This window comes from Argiope bruennichi, chromosome 10 (assembly GCF_947563725.1).
Source record: "Argiope bruennichi chromosome 10, qqArgBrue1.1, whole genome shotgun sequence".
Lineage (NCBI taxonomy): Eukaryota > Metazoa > Arthropoda > Arachnida > Araneae > Araneidae > Argiope > Argiope bruennichi.
Window position 1 is genome coordinate 29,352,064 of NC_079160.1, and position 19,789 is coordinate 29,371,852.

Sequence of the window (19,789 nt, forward strand, 5' to 3'; positions counted from 1 at the left end):
TGCGGATAACAATGTTTCGAGAGATTAGCCAGCCTGTGGTCTGAATTTTGCGGAAGGGGTCTCAAGACCTACCTTTTTGCTAAGAATTGAGTTTTAATATCACTAAAAAATAATTTAAGTATTATTGTTGTTTAATTTTTTTATTATTTATAGAACTATAACACATATTTTTAATAATTTCTTGTACAGAAACGGTTTTACAAATGTGGTACAATATCATGTAAAAATGTTCTAAAGTTTCCATATGTGTCTGACAATTGTTTGGAAACCTAAGTGACTCAAATTTCATTGAATTATGATTCAAACTGAAATTATTTTCAATTACCTTAATAGAATATATATTTATGGAAAGAATCGATGAATACTTCTATTATAAAAATGTAAAATATGCAAAACAGTTTTTTACTTTCGTTCATATTTTTGTTACATGATGCTATATACTTTAAATGGAAAATTTGTTTCAAATTCAATTTGCAAATAATTGTAAGTAGTGCTTTAAATATATGGAGTAATTTTTAAAAATTAATTACGCTTTATGCAATCTGAACTTTGTTGTGATAATTAGTCACAATTTATGAGTTGGATACATTTGCTGTAAAATAATATTCAAGTCCTAGATTTTAATTTAGGAATTAAAGATAAATGAGAAAAATTTGATTATGAAATGTCAATTATTTTGGCTAAATATACATTTATCTTAAAATACCACTTAGACTTCATTTTTTTCAAAGTTATTCGGATATTAAAAATCGTTTTAATACTTTCCATATTCCTTATATTCATTATCCAGGTAATTGTCATTGACAATTCTATGAGCATTACAATTCTAAAAGACGGAATTTGCAAAGCAAAATAAATTTTATGTAGAAAAAGAAATTTGCCTTTGTGAAATAACATAATATGAATAAGGCTTTCATTGCTTCTATTTTTTATTTATATTTTTTACGAACTCTAAAATTGTTCTTTACTTGTTTATGTTATCAGCGTTGATTACAGATAACCCAGATGTTTTACGAACTTGGATGATTCAGTAAGTTTGAGAGGATGATAAGATGTTTTTTCTTGCCTTGAATTGGAGTGTATATCTCACTTGTTAACACAGAAGAGAATCAAATAATTGAAATTCTAATCTTTAAACTACAGTTTCCTTAGTAAAGGTAAGTTAAATATCATTTTTCTCCAAAGTTTTCGAAATTTTCTTTTTTAGATTATAAATTTACTAAAATTCATTGAAAAATGTATTTCTATTTTAATATTTATTTTACTATTAACTTTTGGAGATTAGCAAGTTTGCCAAAATATTGATTTTGTTTAATTTCGTTTAAATGTCTTTGTGCGTTACTTAATGTTCAGGATTCTTTTAACATATTCATTTTAAACATTAAATTATTACAGACATTATTATCATATTATTTTAATAGCTTTAGATGTGTTCTATTTATTGTGTAAACAGGTCCCGTGATATAATGCCATTAAACATAATTATCCAAGTTATCTTCCATCTAACTACACATTACTTTTCACTGTAACTGTAGTGAAACACATTGCACTCACACATATTATCTTTATTATTTTTATTATTATCTTTACTGTTTATACTTATTAATACATATCACATTGCTATTACGTATTAGCATATTACATTACTTTATTATTACATTATTTATTATTTATTTTTATTATTACATTATCATTATTATTTTATAGTATTATTATTAGAGTACATTACCTTTCACTGTAACTCATTTTTTATTCCTAATTCAATTTGCTCCAATGGTAAATAGAATCTTAGCTCTCAACTATGAAAAAAATCACGTGACTAAACATTTGATGGAACAACGAAACCGACTATAGCTTGATTACGGCAATGGAAAATATTGTTGGAAATTATTAAAAAAAAATTAACAATTATTAAAAATTAAAAAAAATTGCCCGAAAGCTAAATTGGTGTAATAAAGAGGGCAGTCGTTTTCTAAATGGTGTAAAAGTCAATTTTGCTCTTTAATATTTGAAAATTATAACAAAAAAAATGACAAAATTTATTTTAAATTTAATTAATAAACTTTTTTTAAAAAATCTTTATTTCAAGGGACATTTTTTCATTCACCAAAATGTACCGAATTTCGTTGATCTATTTCAAACGATCTATCTGCTATTGAAAATTTTTGGTTTGCTCTAAATTTTTAATCAAAGCACAAATAATTAATAATTCACTTTGCCAAAATATTTAAAAATTATTAAACATTTTAGATAGATTAAATAAAATTTACTCTGTCTCTTTTTCGATTATAAATGATATTATTAAATTATTGCCATATTATTATGAAATATTAAAGGATTTGTTATGAAACATTCTCCAGAATAACATACTATTAAAAGATTGTAAAAAAATATATTTTATGACATAAAAAATAAAAATATTGTAAAAAAATATTCGAAAATTTTCTGTTTATTAAAGCACATACAGAAAATATCATTCAAAATATTTATGAATGATAATTTATTATTAGATCCAATTATCGTTTTATTCTAGTTATAAATCATGTTATTTTACAATCCGTTACAATCCAATCAAGAAAAATAAGAAAAGTGAAGCTATCAAATTAATTTAATTAACATGTTCATTACGGAAAAGTTTTTGTGCAAAAAACGACAATAGTTCCAGAAGTAATTCATTGATAAATAAATTTGAATTTGATTATGAAGTTTTAAAAATAACTTTTACAAAAATCTGAAAATATATATACATACTATTCTTGCTACATTTATTTACTGTTTTAAGTTAATATCTTTTTAATAAAATAATATTAAAGTATCAAAATGTTCCATGGTATCGTTATATTCTGCTAATATATAAAATTCTGACAATATCTCGATAGCCTTCAGATACTCGTATGCAAAGAATTCTTTGAATGATTGACAGTTTTTAAAAATTTTAAAGATATTTATAATTTTTAGTCATTAAAGTATTTTAGTTAAAAAGAAAGTATAGTTAAAAAGAAAATTTCATTTAAAGCTGGAATTTAGCATCCTTATAATAGTGTTATATTAATACCTTGTAAACTTATATAATTGAGCTTATTAAAAATTTTAGGAAATTTCATAATGAACTAAAATGAAACTAATCATTGTATAAAACATAAATTGTTTAGACCTATTTAATAGTTTCATTAAAAAAAAAACTCTTTAAAATTTCAGATGTACGTACGAAATATATTTGGTCATTTTATATCCAAAATAGTGGATTTTAAATTATAATGAAAATATATGGGTTTTAATTTGACTTTTTAAAAAGAAATTTCAAAGATATTTACGAGAAATTTTGAAATCAAGTAATGTCATATAAACTTCACATATTCTTTTTGCAGCTTCAAAAGAAGGATTTTTATTGATAGACCTTGCAGTGCAGTCTGACGTGATCAGATGACGAAACCAAGTTCAAACCGTCATCTTCCTCTCGTTTTAGTTTTGGCTAAATTAATATAATAATATTTGTCTAAAGTATATTTACCCATTAGAAAAAATAGGCTATTGGTAAGATTGCGAATTTTGAGGTGGGGAGTGTTCCAAGTTAGAAACTCATTTTCACTAAAAGTCTATCCAGCATGCACGCCTGCTGCTTTTTAAATCTGATTTCGTTGGTGAAAGGGCCTCCTGTATGTATGTGGAATTTGTATTTATCTGTTATGTTGCAGAAGTTTGGTGAGAGCGGTGTCGGCGTAGATATTGTTTTCTTTATCTGACCGAGATTCAAAATTACTTCTTAAAATTGCTCCTGCGTTGCTGTCAAACGGTTATTGTAACTAAGCTGTACTTGGCTAATTCACTGAAAACCTTCAACGCTGCATTTAGTAAAAATCTGAATGAGGAGAGTATTCTTCAATAAAATGTTTAGAATGAAAATCAAGCAGCTTATGAAATATTATTGTGGGAAATCCAAATACGGTGTGTCTACGATGAAAATTTTAGCTGGTTTGTTATAAGGACTATTTTTATACGAAACTAAGAAGCATAGGTATCAAAATCGAGGGCCGCGGGGGCCTGGTGGTGAGGTCTCGCCTCGTGAGCCGTAGGGTTTCAGGTTCGAGACCCGATTCCCCCGAAGAACTGTCGTGTAAGAGGGGGGGGGGTCTGTTGCACGTTAAATCTGTCAGGGCCAAACGTCCTCTCACTGGTGTGATGTGGAGAGGGGGATTGCCAGCTCAGGTGTCGTCCTCGTTATCTGACTACGGTTCAAAATGACGAGGTCCATCCCAAAATAGCCTTAGTGTTGCTTTACAACGGGACGTAAATATAATTAAACTAAACTAAATTAAATCAAAACTGAAATGAAGCTACACAAAACAGCTCTTGCAGAAATCACCAACATACACGCAGCAAATTGTTATTCAGCAGTCTCAATAGCAGAAAACAGAGAGAACGTATTGGAGATCAACACTCCAAACTGAGAACTTCCTCGACTTTTTTTTCTATTCAACTGCATGATTTTAGCTCTCTCTCACCAGAATTTTTTAAAGTTTCTATGGCAGGCTTATCTTAGAGGCTTCCAGAAAGATATTGTATATTCACTCCTATTGAAGACATCATCAAAATTCCAATATTTTCTAGATTTTTCCTTTTTATCATAAAACTCGCCTAAAATGGCATTCATCGAAATCCATAAAGGTGGACTTCTCATCAATTAAGTGATTTCTTTCTTGAAATTTCTCTTAAAATCTTGTACATTTTTCTCACGACGTTAGTTTATCCAGTTTTGTATTATATATTCTTTCTAGACTTTTTTTCTCTATACTCTTTTCAGGTGGACTTTACATCGATTAAGTTATTTCTTTCTCAACTTTTCTTATAAAATCTTTTATACTTTTCTGAAGATGTTAATTTATTCATTGTATTTTACATTGTTTTTAAGATTTTGATTTTGAATATTCTTTCTTCCATTATTCATTGATATGCAAATGGTATTATAGCTTTTGGTTCAAGTTCCAAGACCAAATACAAAGCATAACTCGCATCAGGAGCGCGCAATATAACGAAATGAAAATCCACGCACTTAAAAAATATCGAATATAATGTTTAATTGGATATAAATATTTTTTTTTCTATTGATAATAGATAAAATGGATAGAAAAAAATTTGAAGAGATTCAGCCTCTTTGGAAACCGGATGAAACTTATGGAAGAGTTATGAAGAAATTCAAGAAAAGAATCGCAGAAAAATATAATGTTCCAACAGGTAAGTTTAGAGTTTGGCAATATATATCCATTTTAACAGAATGAAAATTTCATGATGCCTTAAGTTGCATAAATAGTTTTTTGTACAAAGAATGAGACCCGAAAAACTGAATTGATTTAAAAAGAAATTAGATTAATTATTTTTTAGAAAATGTATAGGGAACCTGTGAGATCTGTATTGTTTTATTGTTATGCAACAATTACAAAAATAATTACTTAAGCTTATATCTGCTTCTGCTGAATGTTAAACAATAAAATTTTGTTCATTAAAGCATAAAATGTTAGAAAAAAAAGCAAAAAAAAAAACATGCATTTTTACGGGAAAATCATAAATTTTACATGATGAATTTTTGATGCCGATTTTCTTATAAAATTATGTTTTTAATCAAATTGCTGTGTCTTATTAAGAATAAACACGAAGAATCTGTTTAAAATAACAAAGATGTTTTAAAAAGTATAATAATAAATTTAAAATGAGAAATTATTCTATCGTTTGGCCGTTGTACAGAAGTTTCAAAATTAAATAATATTAGATTCCAAAAAGAATCGGGCAAAAGGGGAAAAAATAAAACATGAAAAAAAAACAAAAAAACAATGGCAACATTCGGTATACTTGTTATTTAACTGGATATAAAATGTTCAATGCGGATATGAAAAAATTCTCTGCTAGTCTTATTTTCGACTAGATAGAAAGAAAATGAGCCACTGTTAAAATAAATCTTACAATATACGAAGATTATTATTAGAGGGAAATCTTCCTTAAAATTGAGAAAAAAAATATTGGGTTTTAAATGAATTTTTATTAATTTCAACATTTTTTGAAATACTAATTTGATTTGTCAGAAATTGAAAATTCTGCTCAAATTAAGAGAGAATATAAAGGTTTAAAAAATCAGATCTCAAATTAAGAAATTTGCATTCCTTTTTTCATGTTTTTAATATATAGTTTGAATAAATTCTATATATTTTGAAAAATTATTTGAGAAATGATATATTCCAGGTTTTGTTAAAAGATAACTGCAACTGCAGTTGTAGTGAACACGATACTGTAAAATTTAAAGGATTTGAAATACCATTATATGTTGAAATTACCTGAAGAATTTTATGATACTTCAAACGAGTAATATAATAATGCTCTGAACTTTTTCTAAAAATGATTAATAAAAGCATAAGTATTTGAAGAGTTTATGAAAGCATCGTGTAAATTTTTTTTGTAATTGCATTGAAATGATACAAACACATAAACATAATTTTGCAGATGCTTGGCTGAAAAGGAGAAATTTATTTAACAGAATCATAATTTGTACAGGGGTGAAGCGATAATATATAGACGTCTGCTCACATCGTGATATAAGAGCAAAATGTCCGAAATATTTTCCTTCAATAATTTTATTATGAGATTTTGATAGTGATTTCTTTGAACGTGCTGACTTATGAAAGGGGAATTTTAGGTATGTTCGAAAGGCATGTATAGGATTTAGAGATTTTTATTCTTTCGCCCGGATTATGAGAAATGCAAAAGTCATCAGTTTTCTAGAGAGCGTGTTAGAAATAATTACATAAAAAAATAGGAATTGAATCAGGAAATACGATAACATTTCAAAATGAAATTAATATGTTCAACTTTAAGATAGAAATTTGGAAATTAATTAAGATTTAAATTAGATTAAGAGGTATCATTACATGTAACATTATATATATAGAAAATAAAAAAAAATTTCAAGGCTCAGACTGCTAATTTTGGTAATAAGTTCTACAAATATTAATTAAATTTTTTAATAACAAGTTAATTTTGCAATTTTTTATTTTTCTATAAATAAAAGTTATTAAACGTTTATCTCAATATCGTTTTTAGTCGCCACTATTATTTTTCATAATACCTAAGACAAAACATTAAAATCACTTTGGAAATGTGTTTTAATTTTTTTTGTCAAATAATAATCGATGTCTTACAATTTTGATTTCAGAAAATTACTGGGACTTATACGATTTGTCCTTAGATCATATTCCAGAATTATGGGCTGAAATATGGGATTTTTCTGGAATAATTTATTCAAAATCATATGACAAGGTTTGTTAAGTTTCAAATTGTAATTTTACGGTATAAAATTTTAATAATAATCAGAGACAATTTTTAATAGCTGCATTTAGAAGAAGAATGCCCCAATTCGAAATTATCATAACACTTTTTATTGCTTAAAAATACTTCATCTCTTTGAGATATAATGTAATGTTGAGTTTTAATATTTATTCTCTCAGAACAGCCATGATTGTCTTGAAAGTATATATCATCTCATCGTATTATTTTATCCCAATTTTTTCTTATTATGACAGCTTTTTTTTCAAGAGGATATTGTGGATTGGTTATGCTATATTGTGACAAATTCAAAAGATAATGCCAATTAAGAAAATCATATCACATTTAAAAAAAATAAATTCTTGAGACTTTTCATTTGTTATCTAAGTGCTTATGATTGATATCTCTGTGATTAATGTAACGATATTTAATCATTAATAGCTTCTCCTCTTTCTTCCCTCTCAATGTAAATACTACAATTCTGTTTGCCATTTGAACCGAATATAAAGAGTGTCCCCAAAACTAACCCAAAATTTGAATTTGTCACCATTCGCACAGTGGCACTTCTATTATAAACCATTTGACAGTTGATAGTTTAGTGTTAATATGGATTATTTACGACTGAACTGTTTTCATTGCTGAACAATATTTCAAAAATAATTAAATCTGGCGGACACATTTCGAAATTTTGAGAATTGCCCCCTTAGATCATGTGATTAACCCCTTGCCTGCCAAGGGCGTATTTATACGTCTCACTAAGTCAGTGTGCTAATTGCCCCTGGCGTATATATACGTCTCGCAACTATATACGTATATATATACGTGGCACTGGGGACCGAATCTCGCAAGCTATCCTCGGCAGGTAAGGGGTTAAACACCATTTGGTTTATTTTTATGGAGTTATTTGGTGACAAAGGTCTATACCAATAAACCCATAAGAACGTTGAAAGAGGAAATTCAACTCTGCGTCAACGAAATTGAGCCACATTTAAGTAAAAGAGTTATGGGAAATTTCTAAAAAGAGTTCGTATGTGCCAGCAAAGCCATGTAGGCCGGCGCTCTAGCCTAGGGGTAGCGAGTCTTCCCTGTGATCTGGGCCTCCCGGGTTCAGGTCCTGGTTCGGGTATGGTTTTTCTTTACTCTGTGTTCTATCTCTGAGTGTGTGAAAGAGCCCTCTCCTTTGTAAAAAGAGGTTGTGCAAGCGAGTGTGTGTTATTTTCATATGAGTTAGAAGTCATTGCTAAGGGGCAATTACCTTCTGAAGGTACTGCACAAACTCGGCTTAAATCGCTGATTTCGTAAGCGGGCTTGTCCAAATGCCATAAGTGAAAACAACAAGCCATGTAGGCCATTTGCCCTATGTTTTATTCGATATATAACCCTATCCTGTGTACTTTATAATTCAACAAAAATATAACAATTTAAAGAAAAAAATGTGTTTTTTATTGAATTTAAATCTTACATTAACGCTTTGTTAGTGTAGTGCTTCATTTTTACTAACCCTAAACTACTAATTGTCAAATAGTTTTTAATAGGGTTACCAACACTTTACTGCAGCTATGGTGGCAAATTTAAATATTGCATTAATTTTGGGAAGCCTTTATAATAAAACAGAGATGCGACTTTTCCGATCAGAAGGTAAATTAAACTTATAATGCTCCACGGGTAACGCCTTAAATCATATCTGTATGAAAAGATACAGAAAATTAAATTTCATAAATGGGGGAATTAACAGAAGGATTCCCCATTTTTCAAATCAAGTGGTTATAAACTATTCGAAAGAAACAAAGTGTGCGCTTGGTTTTTCAAATTACTTTTTGGTTTTTAAAATTTTAAATTTGAAAGAATATTTCATTTTTTTTTAAAATTTAAGGCAACAATAATGAGATAAATATCCAAATTAAATATCAGTTAGGATATTTTTTAACAATTTTCATTCATAGAAATACACTGTTAAAATAGCTGCGACTGTAATCAGCTATTAACATAAAAAATAATTTTATTGATGCACTGTTTACGTATCCAAGATATCAATTTCATTGATATCACATAGTGAAAGTCTAAATTGATAAGATAAAGTCTTAATCAAGTCTAAATTAAGATAAAGTAAAATATACAAGGTTTTTGATAACAAAACACATTTATCTTCCTTTTAACATAAGGGTTGAGATTAGAAAGAGTAAAATAGCTATTAAAAATTCAAGATGTTTGAAATAACTCCATTTATACAATTTTGATTATAATAGCGAAAGTCAGCTTTAAAAATATTTAATATAGCAATAATAATAACTCAAATTTTTTATTAGATTATATATAAATATGTATAAAAATAGTTTATGCAAGTTAAATAAACTAAAAAGTATATTAAATATGAAACATATTATTTTCATTACTTTTTATTACATTTTTCTGTAATGTTAAAATTATTAATTAAAATTATTAATCAAAAAATGATTATATAAAAATGAAATTGAAATAATTTTTAATCTTTAATTTTAATAAATTTGAAATTATTAAAAATTTTAACTAAATAATTATATTTTATTAGAAAAAAATGAATCATGAAACATTATTTTTTTTTATCTAACATTGTTGTACATGAGTGAAGAACATGTTTTTTTTATTTTGAAATAATGATCTATTAGACCAACAAATAGCTATTCTTTTCATATTAATTAATTAGTTCTAATCTGAATTACGTACCTAATTATTAAATGTCATTATTGAATCTTTAATCGCAAAATATGAAGAATTCATCTTGCAAAAAATTTAGATGATATTTTAGATGATTTGAATAAGATTAATAATTTAATAACCAAATTTGTAAAATTCTTGCATTTTTTAAACTAATTCTAAATTATTTTTATAGAAATATGTGTTAATTAATTAAAAAAAATCAACTAACCCACAAATACATGAATATTAAAATTTCACCTTCAAGGCATAAGAAAATAAAATTAAAAAAAATTAAAGTTTTGTAGGCTTGTAGTTGATTATTAAAATTATTATAAATTCAAATTTAATAAAATTCTCAATATATTTCAAGAAAATAATTTTATATTATAATTTATTTAAAATTCAAATGGGTAATTCAATGTAGGATGTAATTTTTTAGGTTTAAATATAGTAGCAAATATTTTTTTTCTTAAACACATCCGAATTTTCTTAAAGTATATTGAGCGAGAAATGCTACAACAACGATGATTTTTTTTAAAAAAAAGCAATGAGTAAAGACGTACACGCACAAAAAAAAATTTACACTGAAAGAAATATAGACTTTTAAGAACAAATATAATTTTATAAAATAAATAAATATATAAAATGTAGAATAAAATATGCTATATAAAGTGTATTCTAAACTCTTTATGAAAGTTTCTATCTTATCAGATATTAAATTTTTTTACAGATTGTGGATTTGAGTATTCCTCTTGAAAAACTACCTCGATGGTTTGAAGGAGCTAAACTAAATCTTGCTGAAAACTTACTGAAGTATAAAGATAATAGAGTTGCATTGATTATTGCAGGTACATGCTCTTAAATAAATGTTTGTATTAAAGTATTGTAAGTAAATATTAAACGATTTGAGCGATACTTCAAAATTTCATCATTTATTTAAAATTGATATTCAGAATTATGAATTAAGGAATTTATGTTTATAATCTTAGTTTAGTCCTACATTTTGAAATAGCAATGTTTTAATTTTGGAGATATATTTTTTTTAATTATATTTGATTCTTATAATTCTTATAGAGGATATTTTTAAAGTTAAGTATAGGCTTAAAAATTGCATTATTTGCTGAAAGTGCCTGCAAAATTTGCATCTTAGAGATTGCTTTTAATTTTAAAGTAGGTAAATATTAGGCTTCAGTCATACATGTGTGAAAGAGTATTATTAAAAGCATTAAATCTGTTAAGACCACAATCTTATTTTTTTCTGTTATACATACACACAGAAAAATTAATTTATAATTGCCTATGATGCTGATTGTTTTAAAGAAAGATACAACATGTATATTACGTCATAAAAAAATACATGAATAATATTACGTCACATTTACGTGCAAATTTATGATAAAAATATATGAATATTATTATCAAAAATATTACGTCATAAAAAAAATGCATGATCACAGGAATAATATGAAGCAGCGGATCTATAAGTCAAATATTTTTTACGTGGACATTAAGTGTGAATATTAAAAATAACGATTGCTTCAGATCAGTATTTCTCATATTATATGTCGATTCCAAGGAAAAATATAGAATATTTTAAACACCAAAAGTAGCAAGAACTGCAAACTCTTAAAATTGTTCATTATCGAATATACCTTTATATGCAATAATCAAAATTTTACTCGTATCATAATTCAAACGTTTTTTTTTTCATTTTAATTATAGGAGAAGATAAGGAAACAGAAAAAATGACATTTTATGACGTCTATAAAGAAGTGGAGCTATATGCTGCTGCTTTTAGAAAATTTGGTTTGAAGAAGGGAGACATAGTTGTATGTAAGTTCACTATTTCAGAATATTTCTATATATCTTGTTGTTAAACGGAATTTTCAATTTATTTTAATATATTTCCTCTGGTTTAAAAATTATCAGTCTGTTTACCATGAAGATAAAAAAGTAAAGTATGAACAATAATCATATAAAAAGTGTTTTTAAACTAGAATATGTGAAGTAAATCAGAATTTTTACACAAATTCTAACTAATTTTCATTTGAACTATCATTCTAAATTACAGGCCGCGGTGGCCTGGTGTTAAGGTCTCGGCGTGTGAGCCGTAGGGTTTCAGGTTCGAGACCCGATTCCACCGAAGAACCGTCGTGTAAGGGAGTCTGTTGCACGTTAAATCCGTCATGCCAAACATCCTCCCACTGGTGTGGTGTGGAGAGGGCGGTGCCACCTCAGGTGTCGTCCTCGTCATTTGATCGCGGTTCAAAATGACGAGGTCCGTCTCAAAATAGCCCTAGTGTTGCTTTATAACGGGATGTTAATATAACTAAACTAAACTAATCATTCTAAATTACATTGATTAAAATGAAGCTGAATATCTCTTGAGGGAAAAATATCTTGAATATCTTAGCAATTAATATGAATGAAGTTTGTTTCTGAAAGATGTCAATCATGCTGTCTTTAGCGCAGACTAAAATCCAAACTATTTTCATTCTATAAAACAATGAATCTTAACGCTTGGACTCAATGAAAAGTTATTTACATGAGGTTAACCCTTTCTACGGCCGTGGGAAGTATACTTCCCACCAAATTTATCAATCTTTGTATGAAATTATGTAGGTTGGCATAAGTTCTGACACATTTTTTTAGTAAGTCAGAAACTTAGATGCTTCAGTTCTTTATCTCAGACAAAATGATGTGTCTTGATTTGTTACTTAATTATTAATTAACCAAATTAATTAATTAAATTTCTCTAATAAGCTAAATGAATCCCTTTTCTTATTCTAATTTCAAGCCTAAAAATATTTTAACATAATATGACTAGAAAAAAAGGGCCCTTTAAAGGGTTAAGCTTTAGTATAATCACACTTTTGATCTCAAATCAGATTCTAAGTTTGATTTGAGACCGACTCCACAGAATATGCGATATAAATAAGGATTTGACCTTTGAATTCGTTGCTGATGATCAGAGGTCTTCACGATAGAGCTGCGTGAAAATCTCCATTATAGATATTTTATTCAACTAAACTTCTTGTCATCTGACTGTATATCAAAATTATTCAATCCATCTTCCAATAATCTACGTATAGTTTCATGAAATAATTTTAACCTAACAAATTAAGAGATGCAATGTACTTAATTGGGATAATGATTATATTCTAGTTGTTATCTAACTTAACAGTTCTTTCATTTAGTAAATGAATCAGGCTTACCTTCCTAATTGACTAAGAATACACATTAATTAAGTCACAGTTACAGCTAAGTAACGATGTAATTAAGTGAATACAAGAGTTAATTTAAAAGAAATCGCATATGAATAAATACCTGAGATCTTCTTTACTAGTTTTATATGAATGAATATAAAAATAGATACTTAATATAAAATATAGTAATAGTCCTACTAGAAAATTAAACAAACTTGCAATTCATGGGGATAGATTCTTGCCTGTAAATCCATTGCCTGTTATCCATGCTTCCTGAAAGACGGATTCAGTTTTGTACCTGTAATCTCTACCTGTAAATATGCCAATATGTTGGCATGGTGAAATGTTGTAATAAATTCTCATAGTATTTACATAAGGGAAATTTCGTTAGTAGCTTCAGTGTTATTATTTTATTCTTATAACAGGTCCAAAGTATAGGGCCGACTTCGTTTAGTAATACCTGAATTCAAAATGGCGCCTTTACCCAGAGATTCAAATCATGCTATTGAATCCTTTTGTTATAGGTCAAATGTCCAATAGAAAAGAAGCTGTTCTTGGTATGATTGCTGTGACAAGCATCGGAGCCATATGGTCAGGAGCTTTGCCTCTCATAGGTGCTGAGGTAAATATTGAGTTTCAATTTATAGCACGCTAGAATCGGAAAAATAAGTGATTTTAAAGTGTTTTACCGAAACAATACCATAACATAATTATAATAATTGATTGAAAATATAATTGTAATGTGCTATTTTGGAAACTGTTACGTTTAATTCCTGTTACCACTACATGCCAAATCAAAGTCCGTTCTCCACATATTAACTGCTACTGAAGCAAGCAGCAGAAGCGCATAAAAATGCACCAAATTGATTCGTTGAATCATAAAATCAAGAATTCAAACGAAGATTGACTTCATGAAATAACGAAATTGAGTCAATCAATTGGCTAGATGAAATAATGTAATTGAGACAATCAATTGACTGGATGAAATAATGTAATTGAGTCAATCTATTGACTGGATGAAATCATGAAATTGAATCAATCGACTGGATGAAATCATGAAATTGAATCAATCAATTGACTAAATGAAATCATAAAATTGAGTCAATCAATTGACTCCATAAAATCATGAAATTGAATCAATCAATTGACTGAGTGAAATCATGAAATTGAGTCAATCAATTGATTGGATGAAATCATTAAATTGAATCGATCAATTGACTGGATGAAATCATAAAATTGAGTCAATCAATTGACTCGAATAAATCATAAAATTGAGTCAATCAATTGACTCGAATAAATTACAAAATGGTGTTAATCGATTGATTCGATGAAATCATGATTTTCTTCAACGAATAAATACCATAAAATCGTAATAATCGCATTTTTGTTATTGATTTGAGGTTCATTATGAAAAATTTCTTAGATTCTTTAGAAAGGTAGATTCCATAATTTTACAAACGATTGGAAAATATCAATCTCTTCTTATTAAATATCTAGCAAATCAAATTGGTGTTGGGGGTGCGGGTGGTAGGTGCAAGAACAATATGAAGGAATGATCAAACAGCAGAGATGAATCGGGCTTTGCATGCCATATTCGCTTGTCAGTGACACCCAGGAGATTGATGGTGTGGTTCTTCAAAACTAAAACTTGAAATGTTTATTGTGGTAAAATTCTGGAGAATAAAGAGTATCAAGCATTTTGTTAATAAAATCTTTTATTGTGAAATGAGCTACATCTTTTAAAAAAATGAAATGAAGAAAATCTTCCACGTCTCAAACGTAGCAAACAGCTTTAAGCCACATTGAAATCTGAAAAAGCTTTGGCTGTTTCATAAAATAAATCTGAATAAGGCGTAGAATAAGTAGTGATTAATTTTAATTCAATTTGTAATAGAAGATTTTACATCAAGTGCATTCTGTAATTTTCATTAAGGTTCATAATAAATGATACCTCCGTTTTAATTTATTTTTTACTTGACATAATTTTATCTTCCATTGGAGGGCTTCTCATAATTGAGGATCAGACGCTTCCGGTATGGTGGTTGGTTCTCTCCGCCCTGATAGGTAGAGTAAAAGGGGAGGGATGGCCATCTCCCATTAATGACAGGATGTACTTCCTAAGGGAAGGGTTGTACCGTGGCCGGTGATGGCCATTTTTTCATTCCTTGGAAGGAACCCTTAGTTTTGAATAATATTGAAATACAAATGTGATCAATCATGTTATGTTTGTTTTATTTTACTAGGCAGTTCTTAATAGATTCAAGCAAGTGGAACCTAGGATATTTTTGACGGTGGATCGTATATGTAACGATAGGAAAAGTATTGAAATGCTGCCAAAAATTAAAGAAATCGTCGAAGGTACTTAGATTTTCATGTATGAAAATATTTTTACTAATGTATTCATAAAATATTATTTTAACACATTTTTCAACATAGACAAAAGAAATCTCATCTAAAAATGAGATACATCTTTGGAATGAGATACAGTTTGAATTATATGACAATTTAGAAAATTTTTGCATGAAATAGTTCTTTGCAGAATAAATTATTTTTTCTTTCTTTTTTGGTTATATTTATTGTCTAAAACGAATACAATTATAATTTATTTTTCTTCTTGAGCTTACATCTAATTCGCATGCCACGAAGAATGCATTAAGTTAATATTCATTATCCGTACATACTAGTGAATTACTAAATGCTTCCTAAATATATCTATAAGGCTAAGTATTATATAATATGAAACCTTATTTAAAAGAAGTCTCTTTTTGTTTTTAGGTCTACCATCTCTAGAGAAGGTCATTATTGTACCTGCAAAAGAGGATTCTCATTTTAAAGATATAAGTGGAATTAGAAACGGGTAATATTTATTTAAAAATATTTTTTAAACTTTTGAAACCTAACTTTTTATTTATAGAAAAATTATTGTATCAACCTAATTTATGAGAATTTGCAGAAAATGGCAATGAAATTTATTAATAATATATTACAACTAATGATAATTTATTTAAAAATATTTTTTAAACTTTTGAAACCTAACTTTTTATTTATAGAAAAATTATTGTATCAACCTAATTTATGAGAATTTGCAGAAAATGGCAATGAAATTTATTAATAATATATTACAACTAATGATAATTTATTTAAAAATATTTTTAAACTTTTGAGACCTAACTTTTTATTTATAGATAAATTATTGTATCAACCTAATTTATGAGAATTTGCAGAAAATGGCAATGGAATTTATTAATAATATATTAAAACTAATGATAATTTATTTAAAAATATTTAAAAAAAAATTGAGACCTAACTTTTATTTATAGAAAAATTATTGTATCAATCTAATTTATGAGAATTTGCAGAAAATGGCAATGAAATTTATTAATAATATATTAAAACTAATGATAATTTATTTAAAAATATTAAAAAACTTTTGAGGCCTAACTTTTCTTTTATAGAAAAATTATTGTATCAACCTAATTTATGAGAATTTGCAGAAAATGGCAATGAAATTTACTAATAATATATTAAACTAATGATAATTTATAATTAAAATAAGAGAATAATTACTGATACTTCAGATCATTCGATACTCAAAATATGTATATAATGGAATAAAATCAATTCTGAACAAATAATTAAATATCTTTAATTTTTGCTCAATATCAAATTTCTTCAATAAGTATGCTAAATTGAAATTTTATTATATACATTTTAATGTATACTAACCATTTTCTTTTCAAAATATTCATTATTTTGAGTCATACTTATCATAGTTCCTCTACTTCAACAATCTCAACTTCTCAACATTGTCGTAGCGAAGGTTTCACATATCAATACAGAATGTGTAGAACTTAAAGACGACATTTTTTACATCCAGTTTTCTTAATCTTTAATATTTGACAAGATAGTGCGCACTACATTTTTAATACACTTAGTTTAGCGGCAATTATTCGAACAATAAATCAGCAATAGGAAAAAACAAGCAGCGACATGCATTAAGTATTTTCATCAATGCACGAAGACAATGGCTGCCGTCTCCGAATGTCTCTCTTGCCATCTGATAGATACACTGACCTCACAAACTCTTTACAGACTTTGTTAAAGTTCTTGAATCCTTTCAAAAAACTTTTTCCTTTAATGTGTTATCAGTATAAATATTTATTAATCAATATTTAATAAATGTTCTGAATCGAAGGCATTGAATCTCAGTTCATAAACTATCGTTGAAAAAAGGAATATAACTAAAAAAATTCTAACGTTAACCGCATGTTTTCCTTCATCTTTAAATGTCATAAGTTTCAAATTTAATACCGGACTTTTAAATCGAATTGTACTCTTGCAATTGGTTTGTTTTTAATATTTGGCTATATGTATGTTGCCAATGCGTAAGGTTCTTTTGAACAAAATTAAAAGAATAAACTTCAGCTGTCATAACTGTTAAAATAATATGACATTTTGCTTTCTCTTTGAATTGAACGAGTGACATATTTTTAGAAAAAGTTTAGCGGAATAAATCTTTGAGGTATTTCATTTTTCCGAAAAATAAAAGTACTTTTTCGGTAGTTAAGTATCTTACTTTTACTATAGCATAATTATATTTAGCAAGGGTCTGTTTTTGCTTCAAGAACTGATACCTGCTTTTTCCCTCGAAATAAATATATATACAATGTGATTTTTTTTATCATTAACCCTTATTCTGTCAACTGTAATAAACAAATTCATATTTTTAAAAATTTAATTTGGAAAAGCAGGCTTCTAAGGGTGAAATCTGGTGACTTCCCTGCAAAGAGAACAAATAGTTGAAATGCGTCGACAACATTTCGAAGTGAATCCAGAGGTTTAGCTAGCCAGATTACGAACGAATGATATGTAAAGAAATAGAAATCTCAATCGTAATCATTATAGATGTTAAAACCTATATTAAATATCCAGTCATTAAAAAAAAAATGGCAGGGTCGTTTCTGGCTAAGGTAAGTTTAATAAGATACCGTCTGAAATAGCATATGGTAACATTATGTTCATTTGTACCTGTCCAACTTTTATCCGAATTTCTCATTTGTATTTTGAAATAGCTTACTTTTTATTTTCTGAACTGAAGAAATTTTTACAAAGATATTAACAGGAATTATGATAATACAGATTTTCTTATAATGTATGGTATCGCTTCTCAAAACTTCAATTGATATGTTTATGGATAGTTTTTCCTTTGCAATTGGATTACTTTTTATATGTTATTCAAGTTTCTATGTGCAAACTTTTAATTTAAATTCCAGTAAAATATTTTCGAATTAAAATAGTGTCGCAAAAAAATCAACAATTAGATACATGCTATTCTCAATTAGAGTAAATAATTCAGTAAAAGTATCTCAAATATAAGGTAATATTTTTTCTAATAGAATCTAGAAATTTCAATAAACATATATACTCTTATTAATTAAAATAATAACTCTTTGATGATTTGAGATTCTTTTATGTTTCAGATAAAAATAATTTTAAAAATACATAGGATGTCTATTTCTTTTTCTGTTCTTCGGAGGTTTACTCAGACAGATGCATAGGTTTTTGCAAATAAATCTGTAATCTAAGATTTTATTTGAAATGAAAAAGCATTTTATTTTTAATTTTAAAAAATCATTTGTTTTTAAAAATGTTTTTTTTTTCTGTTTTTCCAAGGCATTTTAGAGTTTATTGGCGTATATTCTTAACCCTAGAATTCATGATTTTTTTTTTTTTACAAAAAATATATATATGTTTTGAATAAATGTATATAATTTATCAAAAAATATTTTAAAACACTTTAATTAATATTTTTTGTGAAATTTAAAACAAACTAAAATGTGCCGAAAGACTACATTATGAATTAAATACTATCAATACAAATAATACTATACAAACCACATTATAACAATTCTGCAATAAAAATACAATTTCATTTATATCTATATTATTTTTAGAATACAGACACAAACAAATTTAGATGGTATTTTTAACGGCAGAATTATTTAAAACAATCATCTTATTATTTTCCCAAATTTCAGTTTTAAATCTAATTCTAATGCCGCTTTTGTCATATATCGATCTTTTCCACAAATTCTTATCAAAAAGCATTTAAAAAAGGAATTCCAAACTCTCATTGTCACCTTTTTAAATGGTTATGAGAAGCTTATAAATGGAAATATGTAACTAAATGGCTACCCGATGCATTGTAGGGTTAAATACTGATTAACATTAAAAGTTATTGACAGAAATTTTCGCCAGTAATATTAACCGCAATGTTTATTTCGACAGTTGCTTTTTAAATGAATTCCTTGAACTTGGACGGGAGAAAGATGGATCTGTTCCACCAATACAGTTCGAACAGGTGTCTCCTGATCATCCTTTATTTATTAACTATACATCAGGCACAACAGGACTTCCGAAGCCTCTTGTACATGGGATCGGGGTGAGTATACATTGTTACTGGAATACTGTCGGTATGTAAGTAACTCAATGAACAGTCCATTGCAGAAGATCTAAGCAGAAAAATGAATCAGGCTTTCTCGAAATTCAAAAGTTTTTACGATAAATTATGGCCAGAAAATTGCAGATTAATGATATCT

At 27.3% G+C, this 19,789-nt stretch overlaps 1 protein-coding gene across 1 annotated transcript in view; it reads left to right on the forward strand.

Annotated features, from left to right (window-relative positions):
• The first annotated feature begins 938 nt into the window (after positions 1-938).
• Positions 939-19,789, forward strand: part of LOC129989354 (acetoacetyl-CoA synthetase-like) — a 34,905-nt gene continuing 16,054 nt past the window's right edge. The window contains exons 1-9 of the mRNA XM_056097844.1: positions 939-1,157; positions 5,113-5,232; positions 7,199-7,302; positions 10,715-10,832; positions 11,707-11,817; positions 13,715-13,812; positions 15,434-15,548; positions 15,966-16,047; positions 19,479-19,632. Coding sequence (XP_055953819.1) covers positions 5,118-5,232; positions 7,199-7,302; positions 10,715-10,832; positions 11,707-11,817; positions 13,715-13,812; positions 15,434-15,548; positions 15,966-16,047; positions 19,479-19,632 — 897 coding nt within the window. The 5' untranslated portion in view covers positions 939-1,157; positions 5,113-5,117. The remainder of the gene's footprint in view (positions 1,158-5,112; positions 5,233-7,198; positions 7,303-10,714; positions 10,833-11,706; positions 11,818-13,714; positions 13,813-15,433; positions 15,549-15,965; positions 16,048-19,478; positions 19,633-19,789) is intronic.